We start from the raw sequence: 19,636 nt of genomic DNA on the forward strand, positions 1-19,636 counted from the left end.
TTTTGGATTTGCAGCAAAGTATCAGGAGCATAGTTTCTGTTTCCTTAATTAGCTTAGACAGGTTCACCTAAAAATGGATCTGGAAAGTCAGAGATGATCCTTGGAAGGTCTGAGCCTGCACTGTCCAGTTCTACAGCCCCTAGCCACGTGTGGCTATTTAACTTCATGAAAGTTAAATGCTATTAAAAATATAGTTCTTCATTTCTTCAGTTCAGTTCAATCACTCAGTCGTATCTGACTCTTTGCAACCCCATGGACTGCAGCACACCAGGCTTCCCTGTCCATCACCAACTCCTGGAGCTTGCTCAAATGCATGTCCGTTGAATTGGTGATGCCATTTAACCATCTCATCCTCTGTCGTCCCCTTCTCCTGCCTTCAGTCTTTCTCAGCATCAGGGTCTTCATTTGTACTGGCCACATTTCAAGTGCTCCATAGCTACCTGTGACTAGTGGCTACCATATTGGACTGTACAGTTATAGACCAATTCCTTTTTTTACAGGATATGCTGGCAGATGAACTATCTGCATGTTCACATTTGTATTAATATTAAATACTTTAAAAGGGCTAACCAGTATTTTTGAATACATTATTTATTACAGATATTATTGTTTGGATGAGAATTATTTAAACTTAAAAATATATTTATTTGAATGAACTATTAATCGAGAGTTATTCAGTAAAATACAGACAAGAAGGCATGTGCTCAATACTAAGTAAATGAGAATCAAGTCTGAAAACTTAATTTTAACAGTAAATAATAGCATATTGTGCAGTATAAGGAAATTATGTTGGATAACATATAAATAAAATTGAAATGAAGCCTTGCAGCAAAAAATAAGTAAATAAATAAATGAAAAGAATTGAAGAAAAATGATAAGGGATGAAGTCTAGGAGAGGTTATTAGTGCAAATCTCGGGGAAAAACAGTGATAGGAATTTGTGAATAAAATCAGCAAAGAAAGGAAAAGAAAGGCTCATAGGTAATTCTAATGCTTTGGGAAAGAAAATGTGAAGAAATTTAAAGAGAAATAGCAAAGCTAGGAAAGTATCTGCAAAAGCTATGACAAGAGGACTTTTAATGTGGAGAGCTCATACCAGTGGAGAGGAAAACACAGACTCTTGTAGGCATATGGGTAAAGGATAAGAAAAGAATTTGCAGAAGGGGAAATAAAACTTGAACACATGGGGAAATACTTTTCTTCATTAATGATCAAAGAAAGAAATTAAAACAAAACGAGATTTGACGGAACATTTATCAAAGTAGCAAAGAGCGGGAAAATGATGGAAAGAATGAGATATGATATGATCAAAGCATGGGCGAGTGCAGGAAATGGGCCACTTTCTCATGGCTGTCAGAATGTCCATTGCAGTAACTCCTCCAGAAAGCCGTCTAGTAAAATGTTATCAGGAAAATGTGCACAGCCTGGGACCACTGATTCCACTTCTGGCTCTGATCCCAAGGAAGGAATCCAGAAGATGTCCACCACTTTCTGTACAGAGATGGCCTTGAAAATAGCATGACATGGTGAAATCATGGCACAATGGCAGGACAGAATATTCTATAGTAAAAATAATGCTGTGAAGAGTTTTGACTTTATTTTAAAGTGATTCATGTAATGGTGGTAATTTAGTCACTAAATCATGGACTTTGCAATCCCATGGACTGTAGCCTGCCAGGCTCCTCTGTCCTTGGGATTTCCCAGGCAAGAATGCTGGAGTGGGTTGTCACTTCCTTCTCCAGCGGATCTTCTTGGCCCGGAGATCAAACCCACGTCTCCTGTTTGGCAGGCAGTTTCTTTACCACTGAGCCACTTGGGAAGCCTGATCAATGCAATATCTGAATACAAATTCAACTTTTTTAAAAACCCAAAATATAGAAAGTAAGAGACCTCCTTTATCTTTTCCCTCAATCCTATTAGCCTCTCCCAAGTTTGGGCAATACCTTTAGTCAGTTTCCCATTGATCTGTCCGCCTTCCCATCTGAAATCACACTCTGTAGAATGTACATTATACTCTGTGGGGTTTTGCTTTAAAGGCAAATGAGATCATGCATCAACAAAATTTTACAACTTGCCTTTTCCATTTAAAACTTTGAGTCTTTTCCATTTTGGTATACAGTGACCTCCCTCACTCTTTTTAGCTGCTTCATGGTGGTTCCCACGTTGTCAAAGGCTTCTTTTTAAACCATTCTCCTTTTGATGAGTATTTATGCTGCTTTCAACATTCTGCTATTAAAACCAGTACTGCAACAAGGACCCTCTCTGTGTTCCTTCGTGCTCATGTATCAATGTTTCTCTAGGATCCACAGCCAGAAGTGAAATTGCTAGTTTTCAATGGCAAGTGCATTTTAGAATTATGATACATATTGCATATGAGGACTTGTTTTTCCGTACTGTAAGTCACACTGAATATTATCAAAGCTTTAAGATTTCTACCAGTCTGGTAGGTGAGCATTGTATCTAACTACTTTAATAATACTGAATTATTTGTATTTGACTGCATATTAATCAATGATTTTATGTTGAAAACCAACCATCTTTTGCCTTTTAAAACTCTTTATTGGTACCTTTACCATAAAGTTTAAAGGGGCTTTTTTTGTGGTCAAATTTATCAGCCTTTTACTACAGCTCTGACCTGATATCCTGTTTATAATGACCGTCATTCCCCAGGGTTTATAAAAAATATTCATGCACATTTTCCTGTAATATTTTCATGACTTATTTCTTTCCTTCTAGCTCATAATCCATCTACAAGTTATATTGCCACATGTGAGTGAAAGCTTAAATTGTAAAAACAGGTGCAAAAGCAATATGAAACAAAAAAAGCATGCACAGAAAACAAATTAAAATAAACACACCAAAACAATATCAGTAGTTTTCTTTGGGTAGGGAGATTAGATTAGACGTGTTTCTTTTTCCTTTGCCCTATTTTCATGTTTCAGATTTTAAATAGTATTGGTTACGTTTATAAGATACAGTGGTCCCTTATGTTCTTTTTCTGCTCAGGACAGTAATCACCCTTTTTCTCTTTAACCATGTTGTAGAGTGAAGGCCACCAAGCACAGCATTCCACCCTTGGCCACAGACACAGACCCACAACCCAGTGGGCCTTCCAGGGTCTTTGCTAGGATTTCCTTAACAGTTGCAGATGCAGAGAGATCCTTTGCTTCTGGTTACAAGACTGACAGGTGCATGGTCAGAGCTGCCTATGAGCTGGATCTAGCTGGCCAGATAATGAAACAAGTCACACACACACACAGAAAAAGGGAGACAACCGCATATCACATAAGCCCTGATCTAATTTTCCCCAAACCAGGGGAAATCTGTGGTTCAGTTGTTGTCCAGTCACTCAGTCATGTCTGACTCTCTGAGACCCCATGAGCTGCAGGACACCAGCCTTCGCTGTCCTTCACTATCTCCCTGAGTTTGCTCAAACTCCTGTCCATTGAGTCAGTGATGCTAGCTAACAATCTCTTCCTCTTTGGCTCTCTTTTCCTTTTGCCTTCAATCTTTCTCAGCATCAGGGTCTTTTCCAATGAGTTGGCTCTTCGCATCAGGTGGCCAAAACACTGGAGCTTCTGCTTCAGCATCAGTCCTTCCAAAGAATATTCAGGATTGATTTCTTTTAGGATTGACTGGTTTGATTTTGCTGTCCAAGGGACTCTCAAGAGTCTTCTCCAGTATCACAGTTTGAAAGCATCAATTCTTTAGCACTCAGCCTTCTCTGTGGTCCAATTCTCATATCCATGCGTGACTACTGGGAAAACCATAGTTTTGACTAAATGGATCTTTGTCGGCAAAGTGATGCCTCTGCTTTTTAATGTTTTAAACTTTTAATTTTAAAATGTGGTTTAGTTACCCAAACTGATAAATCCCTTCCCTCCTTTTTCATTTTGGGTGAATGGGGATTTCAGTTACTTGTACCAGAAGGATCTTGGATTTTTTAAAAAGCGAAAGGAAAAGAAAGATGAGAGCAAAACTTCAGAGATATGAAAATATCATTAATAGGAAGTAAATATACGTCTTGGGTAGAGGCAATCCTCACTTTGTGGGAAAAGATGTTAATATAAATAATATAAAGGAGCAGCTACTTGGTTTGTAATCATTGGGGCATCTTACCACCAAAGATATAACTAGCAAAATAAGATGGCAGCAAGTGTTTGCTCAATTTCATAATTTTGCATTCCCAGCAAAGCAGGGAGGGGCTATTGAATTAAGGGTGAGAGTGATCAAAACTGAGATGGCAGTCCTAAGATACAGCACAACACACTGGCTTAGAGGAGCTGTCTGTAAAAAATCCTACATACATTTGTAGGTTTACATACTAGATGCCATTTGTGGATTTGAATAATGGGCATTTGGTTTAATCTTACACTTCAAACATACTTCAGGTCCATATCTTCCATTATAGCACTCAAAAGTTGAAAGACCTTAAAGACTACAACTCATTAATCTTACTTTGTGAACTCTGCTGAGATTAGGGGACTGAACCAGTTGGTGGCTTAGATGGCAAAGAATCCGCCTGCAACGCAGGAGACCTGGGTTTGATACCTGGGTCAGGAAGATCCCCTGGAGGAGGGCATGACAACCTACTCCGGTATTCTTGCCTGGAGAATCCCCATGGACAAAGGAGCCTGGGAGGCTACAGTCCACGGGGTTGCAGAGTTGGATACGACTGAGTGACTAAGCATATTACATAACTAGTCATACAGCGAATAATCCCCAGATCAGGATTCAAACCCATGTATCTGGGATCCCAGTCCAGTGTTCTTTCTATTGCCTTTCAAGTGCAAATGTAAGATGACTAACATGATCAGGAAACAAACAAAACCCCTCTCTCTCTACACACACACACACACACACACACACACCCTACACACCACACCACCCCACCCCCAAACAGCAAATATGTGTCTCATAAAAAAGCAGTTCTATCAGTTTTATGCTCACTAAAAATAATAATAATGAAAAATTGAAAAAAATCCAGGTCTCTGGGAGGTATTTTAAAGAACTGTGTAGAAAGTACATTGTGTTGTTGAGAGTTTGAGTTAATCGCTCATGGAAGAAACATTTATCTGGGTGGAGGTTTATGCTTGACTTACACAGGCTTTTAGCCTGAAGGGTGTAATAGATGAGTGATTCTCTTAACCTTAATCTATTTTTCATATGGTGGGATGACAGTCATCATCTGAAACCATTTTTAAGTTTCCCAGAAGTGTGGAAAAACTAACTTAATCTTACTGTTATAACTTGTTTAAAGGGCAGATTTTTACTTTTAGTTTTAAAGTAATTTTTAAAAGGAGCTGCCATGCTCAAGGAATCCATCTATTTAAGGTTCTCAAGGACAGAAACGAGTTCTTGTGGGAGGGTAGGCATTTGTTACATGTCTGTCCTGGTTATGGTTATACTTTGTGATCTCAGTTCAGTTCAGTTCAGTCGCTCAGTTGTGTCCGACTCTTTGCAGTCCCATGGACTGCAGCATGCCAGGCTTCCCTGTCAATCACCAACTCCTGGAGCTTGCTCAAACTCATGTTCATCTAGTTGGTGATGCCATCCAACCATCTCATCCTCTGTCATCCCCTTCTCCTCCTGCCTTTAATCTTTCTCAGCATCAGGGTCTTTTCCAATGAGTCAGTTCTTTGTGATCTGGGGAGTGTGATTATTCTTTCTCTGAATCTTAGATTTTAAAAAATTGAACAAAATGTTAAATTGAGCCTCATTTTCTTTGTACAATTTCTTAGTACATGTTTTTTGTTTTTTTTTTAAATGCTTTGGGTATCTTTGGGGCTCAGAATTCAATGGTTTAAGAATCATTTAGGATCAGAAGAAACCATGCACAAGGCAGCCAGTTGCTCCATGGTGGTGGGGTGGCGTTTACTCCAAAATCCATCATCTGTCTTCCTCATCAGCCCTTCTCCCGTTGTTCAGCCAAAGCCTACAGGATGCATAAGAGAATTGATCCTGTTCAGCGGAAAAAGATAGAGTTCACTATAATGCTTGAAAGGACTCGCCGCTGAAAGTTTCATTCAACTTTTACATTATGGCCGGTAATGTTTCTCAGTTTGTTTTAATATATTTATTTATATTAAATATAATATGAAATATATACTTATTTGAGACATATATAATAAATTTTAGTAGATATAATTATAGATCATTATCAATAAATAGAGAAAAACAAGTGTCACATATATGTAGAATTTAGAAAAAATGGTCTTATTTAGAAAGATGGTCTTATTTTCAAAGCAGGAATAGATATGCAGATGTAGAGAACAAACATATGGATATCAAGGGAGAAAGGAGGTGGGGGTGGGATGAACTGGGAGACTGGGATTGACATATACACACTACTGTGTGTAAGATAGGTAATTAATGAGAACCTACTGTATAGCTCAGGGAACTCTACTTAATGCATTGTAGTGACTTGAATGGGAAGGAAGTCCAAAAGGGAGGGGATATATGTATGTGTATGACTGATTCATTTTACTATACATGTTTTGTTACTGTACAGTAGAAGCTAACACAACATTGTAAAGCAACTATATGCGAATAAAAATTACTTTAAAAATAACTAAAAATAATAAGAAGAAATTAAGTACATTAAATAAATATTAAGTATAAATATTTACTTCTTTTTGTTAAACTTCCAGCACTCTCTACCTCTGGGCTTTATTTTCCTCTTACGGCATCTATGAAATCATAGAGTTCACTTATTTTCTTTGATGGTTGTCTATTTCCCCTCTCCAGTGAGAGTTATTTTGTTTGCTATTGCACACCGGTGCCAAGAAGAATGCATGGCATTTAGCAGAGCTCAATAAATACATATTGAATGAATGGTGGCATGAATAATGGCATGTTAAACCGGACTCTCTGGAGACGTGCCTGCTGTATCCCATGACTTAGAGGCACACCTCATGCTCAATGGCAAGTGTTGCCAGTATTACAAGTAAAAATGTGTTGTTTAGGAAATAGAGGAGAGGGAAGAAAATGTCAGGCACCCATGTCTGGCATCATGAGATATTAATAGTTCTTGACTTCTGAGCCCATGTGTACCATGAGCAGTGCGCCATGAGCCCATGTTATGACATAATTCTTGATTCCAGATGAATTAGGTAATTTGATTTTACTTCTTGCTGCGTATGCTCTGATTTCATGAGCTTGGTCTGCAGTGGCCTGCACCTACCTGGATAATACTGCTCTCCCTGCCCATCTAGATCCTTCTCTTCCCTAAAGCCCAGCTGAGAAAAAACCTTTTCTGTAACATTAACCTCAACTTAGTAGTCCCAGGACATGGAAGTCAGTCTTTTTCTCCCACTCAGAGGGGAGCGTCTCGGGCCTAGTGGGACCAGGAAACGGGTATATGTGGACTCCATTAAGGTGGCCTAGGCGAAAGAACAATTGATTTCAAAATACATGTAGCAATTTTGAAAGAAGGTACAATGGTGTAAATTAGTACCTCTTCCACTAAAGCATGAACACCAATCACAAACTCACTTTACTCTGTCTTTCCTCTCAGTTGTCAGGAAAATACTCTCCATTATCTATGACAGTTTCAGACATAAAAAGCTTATCTTTGGCCTGCCCACAGCCCCTTGATAAGATCTAGCTGGACTTTAAAGGCAGGTTATTATAGTTACTGACAGTTCTGAACTTGCTAAAGGAAAGTTACCTTGTTATTCTTTGACAGTACCCCCAAAACACCTTGTTTATCCACCACCATGAATACATTTAATATAACAAGCCCTTATATAGACCTTCCTATGCCAGGTACTCTCCTAAGGTGTTACACATTATTAGTTCAATATCCCACAAAACAACGTAACTATTAAGGGTGTATGTGTTTGTGTGTGCTCAGTTGTGTCCTACTCTTTGTGACCCCATGGACTATAGCCCGCCAAGCTCCTCTATCCATAGGATTTCCTAGGCAAGAATACTGGAGTGGGTTGCCATTTCCTCCTCCAGGGGATTTTCCTGGCCCAGGGATCAAATCCGCAGCTCCTGCTTTGCAGGGAGTCTCCAGCATTGCAGGTGGATTCTTTACCACAGTGCCACCTGGGAAGCCCTGTTGGGTAGGTGCTACTATTATCCCTGTTTTAAAGATAAGGAAACTGAGGCACAGAGGTAGGGTGAATAAAGGCATATAGCTGGTAAGTTCAGAGCTGGGATTCAGACCCAGATATTCTGACTCCTGAGACCACGTGGTTAACCACTAGCCCACTTGTCTCACCTCTGTTTCCCTCCACCACCCTCCTTGTATCTGTCAGCTAGCCCCTTGCCTCTGATCTTAATTCTTCCTGGTCAGAGAGACTCTGCTGTTTTTCTCTAAAAATCATTCTCCAAATCAACCAAGGGAGATTTCTTGCAATTGGGATGAAATCACTTCAGTGACCCTTCATTCTTCACACTCACTAATACTGATTAGTTTACTTCTTAGCTGACTCCTCTGCTGTTTCATGCTTTGATCAAACACACCCATCTCTTAAAATGCTCAGACCATTTTCTTCTCTCTCTCTCTGAGTTCTCCAGCATAATATCGACACATGAAAAGTTCCACCAGAAAATGCCTTGATCTGAATGAAGTCTGGGGAAGATGAATCTGGTGCTTATGTTTGGAGAGGGTTAGGGGAGGTGTGTTATTGAGAAACCAGGTATAGGAAGCTTGCTAGAAACGCTAACTTTTATGGTCATGAAATTCTGTAGGAGCTTGGGAATGAGAAGGAATGAGTGGATTCCAGAGGCATTTCAGAAAGACCAGTGGAATTGTGGGCAACTGCCTCTAGGAATAAGGTAGAGAAGGGAATGAATAAAATACCGCTATTTTGGGCCTGAATGAGTCTAATGAGAATGTCATTACTGAAATAGGTCTATCAGGAAGCTAATCTGATTCAGGGAGAACAAAAAGTTCATTTTAGAATCTTCGTCATCATCCCAGTGGAAATGTTCAACAGTTGGAAGATACCATAAGTGAGCATTTAATGAGCAGCCTTGGAGTGTCTAACAGGGCATGTGATGTTAAATCCACAGTCATTACCATGAAAGGGAGCTGGGCGAAGGCATCCTTTACACTGGTCTTCTGGAGGCACCTGAATAGTGTTTGGAGATCCTCCAGAGCCCTCAGCGACAAAGGTGGGGTTGGCTTATAATTTGAATGTAAACAATGCGGCTTACCATACAGCCTAACACCAAACACTAGCAAATGACTTTTCTTTGTCACACCTAAAAATGCTTAGAAAGTGACAATGTCATGTGCCAAACTGGTTCTGTGCTTGGTTTCCACACTTGATCTCACTTCATATTAATTTTTACAATAACAAACTCAAGTAATCTTGAACCCTTGCCCCGGTTTCTTTCTCCCAAGGTCTGGACGGTGCCAGCAGTCTGCATATTGAATGGTGAGAGCCAAAAGCTTCTTGAAATTTAGCTGTTAGAATCAGGCACTCAAGGTAAAAAAAACGCAGAAATAAAAGCTGCAAGACAGCAGAGTGCCAAGAAAACTCAAAAGGCACGGCCTAGAACGGTGTGTTCAAGGAGCCGGAGAGATTGGCGGGCAATGTCCAGAAACAGCATCTCAAAAATCCGAATGATTCAGGTTAGCAATTAACCTCAAATCTCGGGTTGGTACACCTTCCTCGAGATTTCGTACAAGCTCAAGAGTAGTCAAGCCTTGCCCGGTAAAGATCATCAAATGACTTGTGGCAAATCTCTTCCTTCAAAAGTCTGACTTGGACCGCCAACCTTACTTCTAGGAGCCCAGTCGATCCTCCTTTCGAACGGAATAAGCAGCCGTGGGCTAGCGCGGGCCCCCGCGCCTCGCCGGGCCGACTGGTCGGAGGGACCCGATTTTCGGAGGCTGCGGGTTGGAGAAATAAATCCAGTCCGGGTTTTATCTGCACGGGGGAGGGGGACCGGAGGGCTGCGAGGAACTGCTCGCGAAGAGGGGGGCGGTGGTGGAAAACACACAACACAAACAGCTCGCGCCGGGGAACGGCAGCTGTAGGCCCGGAGCGCGCGGGCCCGGCCGCCGGCCGCATGGAGCGCAGCGCGGCCCGCGGCTCTCGGGCGGTGGCGGCGGCGGAGGCGGCAGCGCGCCGCTCGCTCACACCCACCCCCGCCCGCGGCCGCCGCGCCGCCCCGCCGTAGCCGCCGGCGTCCCCGCGGGCCGGTCCAGCGAAGGCGGCGCCCGCGCCTCTGCAGCCAGTGGCAGCCGGCGGCCCCGGGGAGGCGGCTCCCGCAGCCCCCCGGCAGCTCCGCGCCCCGGGCGCCTCGCGACCACAGCGGCCGCCCGGGGAGGAAGAGGAGGAGGACGAGGAGGGGGAGGTGACCAACTCTCCGGCTCGGCGCGGCGGCCGGCAGCCCGCGGGCAGGCATGCAGGCGCGGCGTCTAGCCAAGCGCTCCAGCCTGGGCAGCCGCCGGGGCAGCGCCGCGCTGCAGTCTCCCGGCCCCGCTCCCGTGCCCGCCCGGGAAGGCGCGCTGCCCGGGCTCCCGCCGCCCGCCCCGGCCCCGGCCCCGGAGAGCTGGAGGCCGCCGCTGCCGCCACCGCGCAACGCTGGGACCGACCCCCCTCGCGCCGGGGCCGCCGCCTCGTCTCCGGTGCTGCTGCTTCTGGGGGAGGAGGACGAGGACGAAGAGGGCGGGAGCCGGCGGCGGAGGGGGCTCGGGCGGGCGCCGGCGAAGCCCCGAGGGGGCGCGGAGGAGGAGGATGACGACGACGAGGACGAGGACGAGGAGGTGGTCGTCGAGGTGGTGGACGGCGACGACGACGACGAGGACGGCGACGAGCGCTTCGTGGCCCTCGGCCCCGGCCGCGCGCTCCCCAAGGGCCCGGCCCGGGGCGCCTTGAAGGTGCGAGCCGGCTGCGGGGGCGCGCGCGGGACCCTTGGGCGCGGGGAGGGGACTGGTCCCGGGCTCCGGCGCGGCGCCGGCTGCGGCCGGGACCGGCGACCGCAGAGGCCGGCCCGGGAGGGGTGTGTCCGGCGGCCGCGCGGGCCGAGCGAGGGGACTGATGAAGCTCAACGCTCGGGCCCCACACCTTCCTCGGGCTGCCGCTCCCTCTTTCCTCCAGGGCCGGCCGGCCGGGCGTGCTTGTCCGGGGCGGGTTGCGGGCAAAGGACGCTTCTCCCGGGTGAGGCGGGGAACTTGGAGGCGGGACGAGGTAGGAGCCGATCTGCGCCTGGTGGGGACGGCCGAGGTAGGGGGCCATGAGGTTGTATTCTTCCCCAGGAAGCACGAGAGTCCCCCTTCCCCTTATTCCGAGGACTAGTCTAGCTGGTGGAAACTAGCAAATAGCTTCTCTTGTCAATCTCTCAACCCCTTCTGCATCCGAGAACAATTGTGGGTGAGTTTCCATCACCGGCGCCTGTGAGGGAACCGGTAAGCCCAGGACAGCAAAAACCAAGCCTTGGGTTTCTACATACATTTTGCTGGCAGCTTTTGGCAGTGCCTCCCATCCCCAACCCCCCCCCCCCACTCCCGTTTAAACTCGACATTGTTTAGCATTTGTGGTATTTCCCCCCCCTCCTCAAAATTGCAAATGAGAAAAAAAAAATAGGAAACCAGAGAAAGTGGGGGTCATTTGGCATTTAAAATAGTTGTGAGTTTCAGCTGAGAATTCAAGCAAAGTCCCTTGTGTAGTGAAGCACTGAGAGATCTTTCCGTTTGTGTATCTTCAGGAGATAAGGGGTTTATTATTACACAACTGACTGGCTGGGCTTTCAGGCATATGATTGGACAAAGCAAACCACGTTGAGGTTCATGCACAGTGTATGTTGCTAAGAAGTTTTGAGGGCAGCAAGTGGTAAGCAGTGGAGTGAGTGATTTTTCTGAAGAGTGGTGCTTAAAATCCACTGAATAACACTGTCGATGGGAGTTTTCACAAGATATTGGTATTTCAGGAAGAAAAACACATGAGCTTAATAGATAGAGTCTATTAAAAAAAAAAACCTTTTAAAAAAAAGGAACCGGAAAAAAAGTCTATTCCTCAAAGCATGAAAATTCAGTTCCAAAGAAATGTTAAACATTAGCATTTGAAGAGCCCCAGAGTAGACATGGGCACAACTTTCGTTCCTAGACCACCCTGGAAGTACCAGCTCTGGGAGTGAGAAATTTTCAGCAAGTGGTCATTTGGGATGATAGTTTTTGACAGTTGCTTGTTGGAATCCAGACCATGACCACCCTCATTACCATGGTCTAATAAAAAGCCTGCATTGTATGGCTACAGGATATAGCTGGGTTTGGGATTAAATCACATGGCTTCAGTGACATTAAGTAACAAGAGTAGTGATTCCTTATCATTTTTGTCCAGAAATACTGAAAAGATGTCTTGTAATTTGGACAGTTGTTGCACAATTTGTGATGGAAAAATTAATTATAATTTATGTCCTGTGACCAAAGCAAACCCAATATAGGAAAAAAAACCAAATTTATAAAAACCAAAGAACTAGAATGTGATCATTCACATTATCAGAAAAAGATTTTCACATCTCCAGGGAAATTTCTGTTAAATTCTTTCAAAATGGGCCTTATTTTATAACATTTTGGGTTGCCCATAACTTTCCAGGAATTTATATATTGAATAGTTTGAGGTATAATTTTATAATCTTTGCTGCTTTAAAGTCATCTTGACACTGCATCTAAAGAGGTTTTCTAATGAATAAAATAGAGTCATTTTATTCTAATGCATTTAAGAATGTCAATTTGTTGTTTAGTCTCTAAGTCATGTCCAACTCTTTGCCACCCCATGAACTGTAGCTTGTCAGGCTCCTCTGTCCATGGAATTCTCCAGGCAAGAATACTCATGGGATCTTCCTGACCCAGTGATTGAACCCACATCTCCTACTTTGCAGGCAGATTCTTTATCACTGAGCCACCTGGGAAGGAAAGAATGTCAATATTTTATGTATATTTAGGCATTCATTTATTCACATATTTATTAAGCACCTACTATGTGCCAGGTACTATTCTAGAACACAGCACCTTCCAGATGCCCACATCCTGTAAGAGAAACCAGAGCAACAACCATCCAAACAAATAAAGAAGCCTGGTGCTTGAGATTGTGATGCATCCCCCATAAGGGAAATGATGCTATCTAGGAGGAAGAGGAGAAAGCTAGTAGAGTGAAGGCCTCCCTGAGGAGGGGACATTTGATCTGAGATTTGAGACATGTAGTTTGGGAAGATCTTTCCAGAATAATAATTGCAAAAGTCTTGAGGTGGGATGGAGAAAAGGCTGAGTGTGGCTGCAGCTTTGTAGGTAGGAGATATGTCAGGTAGCTAGCTTATAGGCCAGCGACGTAGAGCTTGGTGGGCCTTTTTAAAGTGGAGAAAAAATATTTGCAAGGTTTTAAGCAGTAAGGGCATACAAAGGGGTTTGTATTTTTTTTTTTATTAATTTTTTAATTCAAGGATAACTGCTTTACAGAATTTTGTTGCTTTCTGTCAAACCTCAACATGAATCAGCCATAGGTCTACATATGTCCTCTCCCTCTCGAACCTCCCTCCCATCTCCCTCCCCATCCCACCCCTCTAGGTTGATACATGGTTTGTATTTTTAATAAGGTCATGCTGTGTGGGGTATAGAGGGCAGCTGGGAGGGGCAGGGATCCAGTTCCAAGGTGATTATTGAAGTGCATGTGAGAGGCCAGGCAGTTTAGACCAGAGTGGAGTTAGACGCAAGGGGATAAATTCAGGATCAGTTATGAAGATCCACCTGTGATAACTTGCTGATGGATTAGGTGGCAGGGGGTGGGGGGTTGACAGACAAAAAGGAATCTGGGATGAGACACCAATGTAAAAGTTGATTAGATGTGCCATTTGCTGATATTAGGAAAACTAGAGAACAACAGGTTTTTGTGAGGGGAACAATCAAATATTCTCTTTGGGGCATGTTAAGTCTGAGATGATGCTTAGAGATCGGCATGGGAACTGCAACTGGGCAGATGGCTGTAAGGTGTGGAGCTTAGAGGAGAGGTTGGGGTTGGAGAGAAAATTTTGGAAGATGCGTTGATGTCCTGTAAAGCTAGGGACAAGAAAGGGAGTGCAGCAAGCCAGAGGACAGTCTTGGGCTAGACTCTGGGGCACAGCACTGTTTAATGTTGGATATGGAAGGAGAAGCCAGCAAAGACAAGTGAGAAGCAGCAACCAAACAAGTCAGAGGAAAACTAGAAAATAGAAAGTACAGTAAGGCAGGAGAAGATATAGTTCCAGAAGTAGGGAGTAATGAACTGGGTTGAATACCACTGGGATACTGAGTAACACAAGGACAGAGACATGTTCTTTCGGATTAGATAATGCACAGTGAATTGGTGTCCTTAAGCAAAGAATGTAAAGTCAGTGGTGTGACCTGAGCAGTGAGCAGAGGTGAGAACATAGTGAAAAGCTCTTTCAAACTCTTTTAAAAGTCCTTTGCTAGAAAGGAAAGTAGAGAGAAGGGGGAGAATCTGGAGAACATATGGTCTAGAATTTTTTAAAGATAGAATACAGTAGACTCGGCAGTAAGCCTGCAAGGCAGGAGTCACAGGAGACATAGGCTTAATTCCTAAGTCAGGAAGATCCCATGGAGGAGGGCATGGCAACCCACTCCAGTATTCTTGCCTGGGGAATCCCATGGACAGAGGAGCCTGGAGGGCTACAGTCCATACAGTTGCAAAGAGTTGGACACAACTGAAGCGACTTAGTTTGCACGCACACACAGTAGGCTCTAGTATAGAGACTGTAGCACAGTAGGAATAATCTGCTACCTGTATGGGAAGTATATTTGTTTTCTGTTGCTGTGTAACAAAGTACAGTAAGCCCCCTACATACTAACCTTCAGGTGGCAAACTTTCAAAGATGCAAACATGCGTTCACATGTCCAAGCATGTAAGTTAGTTCATATGTCTGGCATACTTTGTCACTAGGGTGCATCCTCTGCAAGTGATTGTGCTTGTGTATGCGTTACTGTACAGTACAGTATAGAGTACGGTAGTTCAGTGTCTTTATTTCAAGCCCAAGATGTCCAGAAGCAAGTGTAAAAGCTGCAGTGATGTAGCTGGTACTGCTAAAGAAGGGCCAAGCAATAACAATGGAAACAAAAGTGAAAATAATTGAGGGTGGAGTGAGGCAAAAAGATGGCAGATGTCAATTATTCTATAACATGAATCATTCAACTATCAGCACAACTCTAAGACCAAGATCATGGAACATGTAAAGTCTGCTATGCCAATGATGTCCACAATAATATTGAAGAAGCATAGAAAAGTGATGGAGGTGGAGAAACTTCTCAGTGTGTGGGTGCAGGATCAGAGTCCCGCTCAGCTTAATGCTGATTTGAGAAAAAGCTAAAAGCCTTTATGAAGACTTGAAGAAACACAGTGAAGAATCAAAGGACATCTATTAACGCCAGCCATGGCTGGTTTCATTGGTTCAAGGCTAGCACCAACCTTCACGATGTAAAAGTAAGTGGTGAGGCAGCGAGTGTGAGTGCAGATATGGTAGCTGCCTGGGAAGTTCTGGAAATGCTTCCAGAAGTTACTGAAGTACCAAAGAGCGTCACAGCACAGGAGATGGCGAGGAGATGTTCTTTATCTGAGGAGGGCCTGTTAGTTTTTGAGTCACAGGACTCAAAGGTAGAACAGGGCACGAAGGTTGCAGCAGTTGTTTAGAATGCAATCCAGTGCTGCTGTGTCATCTATGACAAAGAAAAGGAGAAGAAAAGAGCTACTACCCAGACGTCACTGGACCGCTTTCTCAAGAGGGTAGATAGAATGTCTGCGTCAGGAGTGACTGATGGAGGGCAAGCTGCAATGTCACTCACACCTGATGTCGTCAACGTGAGTGACACTGTAGCTTGCCCTCCATCTCCTATTGCTGATGATCCTTCAGCTCTACCATTTCCCACCTCCTCTCCCTCCTCCAGTCAGTAACTCTTCTTGCCTGTTCACTCGATGCCAGCCCCTATATTCCAGCTGTTATACTGTACTATTGTACTTTTCAAGGTACTGTACTGTAAGGTTATGTCTTCATTATTTTTTTAACATATTATTTGTGTGAAAAGTATTATAAACCTATTAAGTACAACTTCCCAGGTTTCCCAGGTGGTGCTACTGGTAAAGAACCCACCTGTCAATGCAGGAAACTCAGGTTTAATCCCTAGAGTAGGAAATGACAACCCCCTCCAGTATTCTTGCCTGGAAATTTCCATGAACAGAGGGGCTGGGGGGCTGCAGTCCATGGGACCGCAGAGAGTGAAACACAACTTAGCATGCACAAACACCGAACCCAGCGTAGAGCTGATTGTATTAGTTGGGTATCTAGGCTAACATTGCTAGTTTTACAAACAAATTAGACTTACAAAAGCACTCTCAGAATGGAATTCCTTCATATGTAGGGGATTTACTGTACCATAGGCTTTCAAGCATTCTCCCAGTGCTGTTGAGTCTCACAGGGCTGTAGTCAAAGTGTTGGGTGGGCTGTGTTCTCATTGGGAGGCTTGCCTGGGGAAGAATTCATTTCTCAGTTCCCTCTGGTTGTTAGCAGAATTCATTCCCTTTCATTTGTAGGTCTGAGGATCCAGCTTCTTGCTGCCTATTCCTATGTAGGCTCCCCTCAGTTCCTGGAGCCCCTCTCCCTCAGCCCCACCTCCACTTCTGCAGTGCTTTGTTACATGATTTCCTCAGCATGGCCTCTTACTTCATCAAGTCAGCAAGGAGAATCTAAGCCCCTGTCTGCTGGTAAGGTGGAGTCTCATATAAGGCACTGTAATCCCAGGAGCAGTACTGCATCATGATTGCCATAGTCTATTGCTTAAAAGTGAAACATGGGTCCCACCCACACTTGAGGGGAGGAAATATTCAAGGGCATGAATACCAAGAGGTGAGGATTGTTGTGGGTCGCCTTAGAAAGGAGCTTAAGATGCAGAGAAAAGAGGGATACCTGCAAGAGGAAGGTCCTTGGAAAAGGGGACCTGGAAGCCAAGTATTGATACTGGCCTTTGACAGAAGCAAAGACCCTTCTTCCGTTGAGTCAGAGAGAAGATAGGGAAAGTGGGTCCCGATGTGGGTGGTTGTACATTGGATGGTGGTCAGATAAAGTAGTACTCATCTGATGGCTTCTGTTTCCCTCTGCAGCAGGAGGGAAGGTCATCAGCTGAGACTGAAGGAGATTTGAAGTAAGAGCTGAAGCCAGGATGTAGTGCTGTGGGAGAGCAGGAGAACAGATGCACCAGAGAAATCAAATAGAGCAGCTGGATAGTATCAAGGACCCACCTGATGTTGGTGCTTCTGCATTGACAGAGTAAGCACTCTGTCTGGGTGTGTGATTTTCCCAGCTTCATTCCATTGGTTCAAACACAGAATAATAATAACAAAAAGAATCCGAGCTAATGTTTATTAAGTTATTTAATTACTATACTAGTGCAAATCTGGGCTTCCCCCGTGGCTCAGCGGTCATCTTCCTGCAATGCAGCAGACACAGGAGATGTCAGTTCAATCCCTGGATTGGGAAGATCCCCTAGAGGAGGGTGTGGCAACCCACTCCTGTATTCTTGCCTGGAGAATTTCATGGACAGAGGAGACTTGCAGGCTATAGTCCAGTGGGTTTTCAAAGAGGCAGATATGACTGAGCATGCATGCGCAGTGCAAGTCTAAGTGTACAGTCTCATTGCAACTTCATTACATATCCCTGTCAGGCATTATTATATCATCCTCATTTTACAGAAGTGATAAGCAATTTACTTAAAAATACACAAGTGTTAGGTGACAGAGCAGGGGTTTGAGCCCTGGGCAGTCCAACTCCAGATCTAGTACCATTAGGCCTTACACTTTGATGTCTCTTGGAGACAAAGCAGAGAGCTGAATTCGGCAGAGATGAAGTTTAGCCAGGTGGTTGAGCAATGGAAAGAGAGAATATATTGTTGATGAAGTTGATACTGCTGTGACTATAATGATGGACTATGGGTCCTAAGAAAAGTAAGGACAGGAAGGGGCCATGGGCTGGTAAAAAGTTAGGGATCAGTGGATTGGAGAAAACAAAGGGGAACCAAGAAAATCATTAAAAGAATAGGAATGAAATTCAGGACAGTTTGGATTCTAAGATAATGTTAATATGAATGAATATTTTCTGAATACTTATAAACCAGGAACTGTGCTAAATACTTTATATGAAGGAGGCTTTCCTGAGAAATTTTGATTTGGGAGTCAGTATGCTCCAGCTGGGGGCTTCCCCAGTGGCTCAGCAGTAAAGAATCCACCTGCAATCCAGTACTCTTGCCTGGCAAATCCCATGGACAGAGGAGCCTGGTAGGCTGCAGTCCATGGGGTTGCTTAGAGTCGGACACGACTGAGCGACTTCACTTTCACTTTTCACTTTCATGCATTGGAGAAGGAAATGGCAACCCACTCCAATGTTCTTGCCTGGAGAATCCCAGGGACGGGGGAGCCTGGTGGGCTTCTGTCTATGGGGTCGCAGAGAGTTGGACCCGACTGAAGTGACTTAGCAGCAGCAGCAGTAATGCAGGAGACGTAGGTTTAGTCCTTGGGTTGGGAAGATCCTCTGGAGGAGGGCATGGCAATCCACTCCAGTATCCTTGCCTGGAGAATCCCCACGGACAGAGGAGACTGGCAGGCTACAGTCCATAGGGTCACAAAGAGTTGGACACGAGTGAAGCGACTGAGCATGCACGCACGCCTGCTCCAGCTGAAATACCGACTTGGACCTGAAACAGCACACCTGAGGCTGTGGTCACAGTAGAGCTGTGGTTCACATCCAGAGCCTGTGCTTTTAATCTCTCCCTGTTTGTTTGCGATGTTTATGTCTATTTACATTGAGGAGGATTTGCTACAGCTCAGGAAATAGAGGGATAGATACTAAGTATCTGAGATGCTTGATTACTATCATGGACACTAAGTTGGGCTTTAAGTGAGACAAGAAGAGAAACTTTGTATTACATAGTCGTCAATTTCTGATCAAAGAAGCTTTCACATTTGTGGGCAATGGTAAGATCCACACAGCCTCCAAAACCAAAAGAAACTAACCTCCTGGTTCCTTGAATGATGAATAGCAGGTAAATATCTTCAACCAGAACTTTATTTTTTATAAAAGAAAAAAATACAAGGACACTGTCAAATGGAGGAAGGATTCTAGTATAAGTTGTTACTTAGTGAAGGCAAAGCAGTAGGGGGCTGATATAACAAGGCCAGACTTTGCTCTGTGATGCTGTGTATTAGTTTAGGGATGAGAGCCAGAAAATCTGAAGAGATTGATCATGTACTGGTATATAATAAGTTTAGGAGAAACCTGGACCTGAAAGACTGCTGGTAGTTCTATTAAGAATTCATCTATTGAAAAATTGGGAAGAAAGGTTTGTAAGTGAGATTGTTGTTGTTTAGTCACTCAGTAATGTCTGACTCTTTGCGATCCCATGAACTAAACTATAGCATACCAGGCCTCCCTGTCCTTCACTATCTCCCTGAGTTTGCTGAAACTCATGTCCATTGAGACAATGATGCCATCCAATCATCTCATCCTCTGTCATCCCCTTCTCCTCCTGCCTTCAGTAGTTCCCAGCATCAGGGTCTTTTCCAATGAGTTAACTCTTTGCATCAGGTGGCCAAAGTAGTGGAGCTTCAGCTTCAGCATCAGTCTTTCCAATGAATATTCAGGAC

At 44.2% G+C, this 19,636-nt stretch overlaps 1 protein-coding gene across 2 annotated transcripts in view; it reads left to right on the forward strand.

Annotated features, from left to right (window-relative positions):
- Positions 1 to 10,279: 10,279 nt before the first annotated feature.
- Positions 10,280 to 19,636, forward strand: part of ZNF704 (zinc finger protein 704) — a 236,692-nt gene continuing 227,335 nt past the window's right edge. The window contains exons 1-2 of one of the 2 annotated variants that reach the window (XM_081495614.1): positions 10,280 to 10,344; positions 10,513 to 10,842. Coding sequence is in view for 1 of the 2 variants with exons in the window: in XM_081495613.1 (XP_081351739.1) it covers positions 10,366 to 10,842 (477 nt within the window). In the remaining variant the exon portion in view is untranslated. Of the gene's footprint in view, positions 10,345 to 10,365; positions 10,843 to 19,636 lie in introns of those variants that run through there. The other variant, XM_081495613.1, reaches the window with a different exon arrangement.

Source organism: Giraffa tippelskirchi, chromosome 6 (assembly GCF_054371585.1).
Source record: "Giraffa tippelskirchi isolate mGirTip1 chromosome 6, T2T-mGirTip1v1.2.pri, whole genome shotgun sequence".
Taxonomy (NCBI): Eukaryota; Metazoa; Chordata; class Mammalia; order Artiodactyla; family Giraffidae; genus Giraffa; species Giraffa tippelskirchi.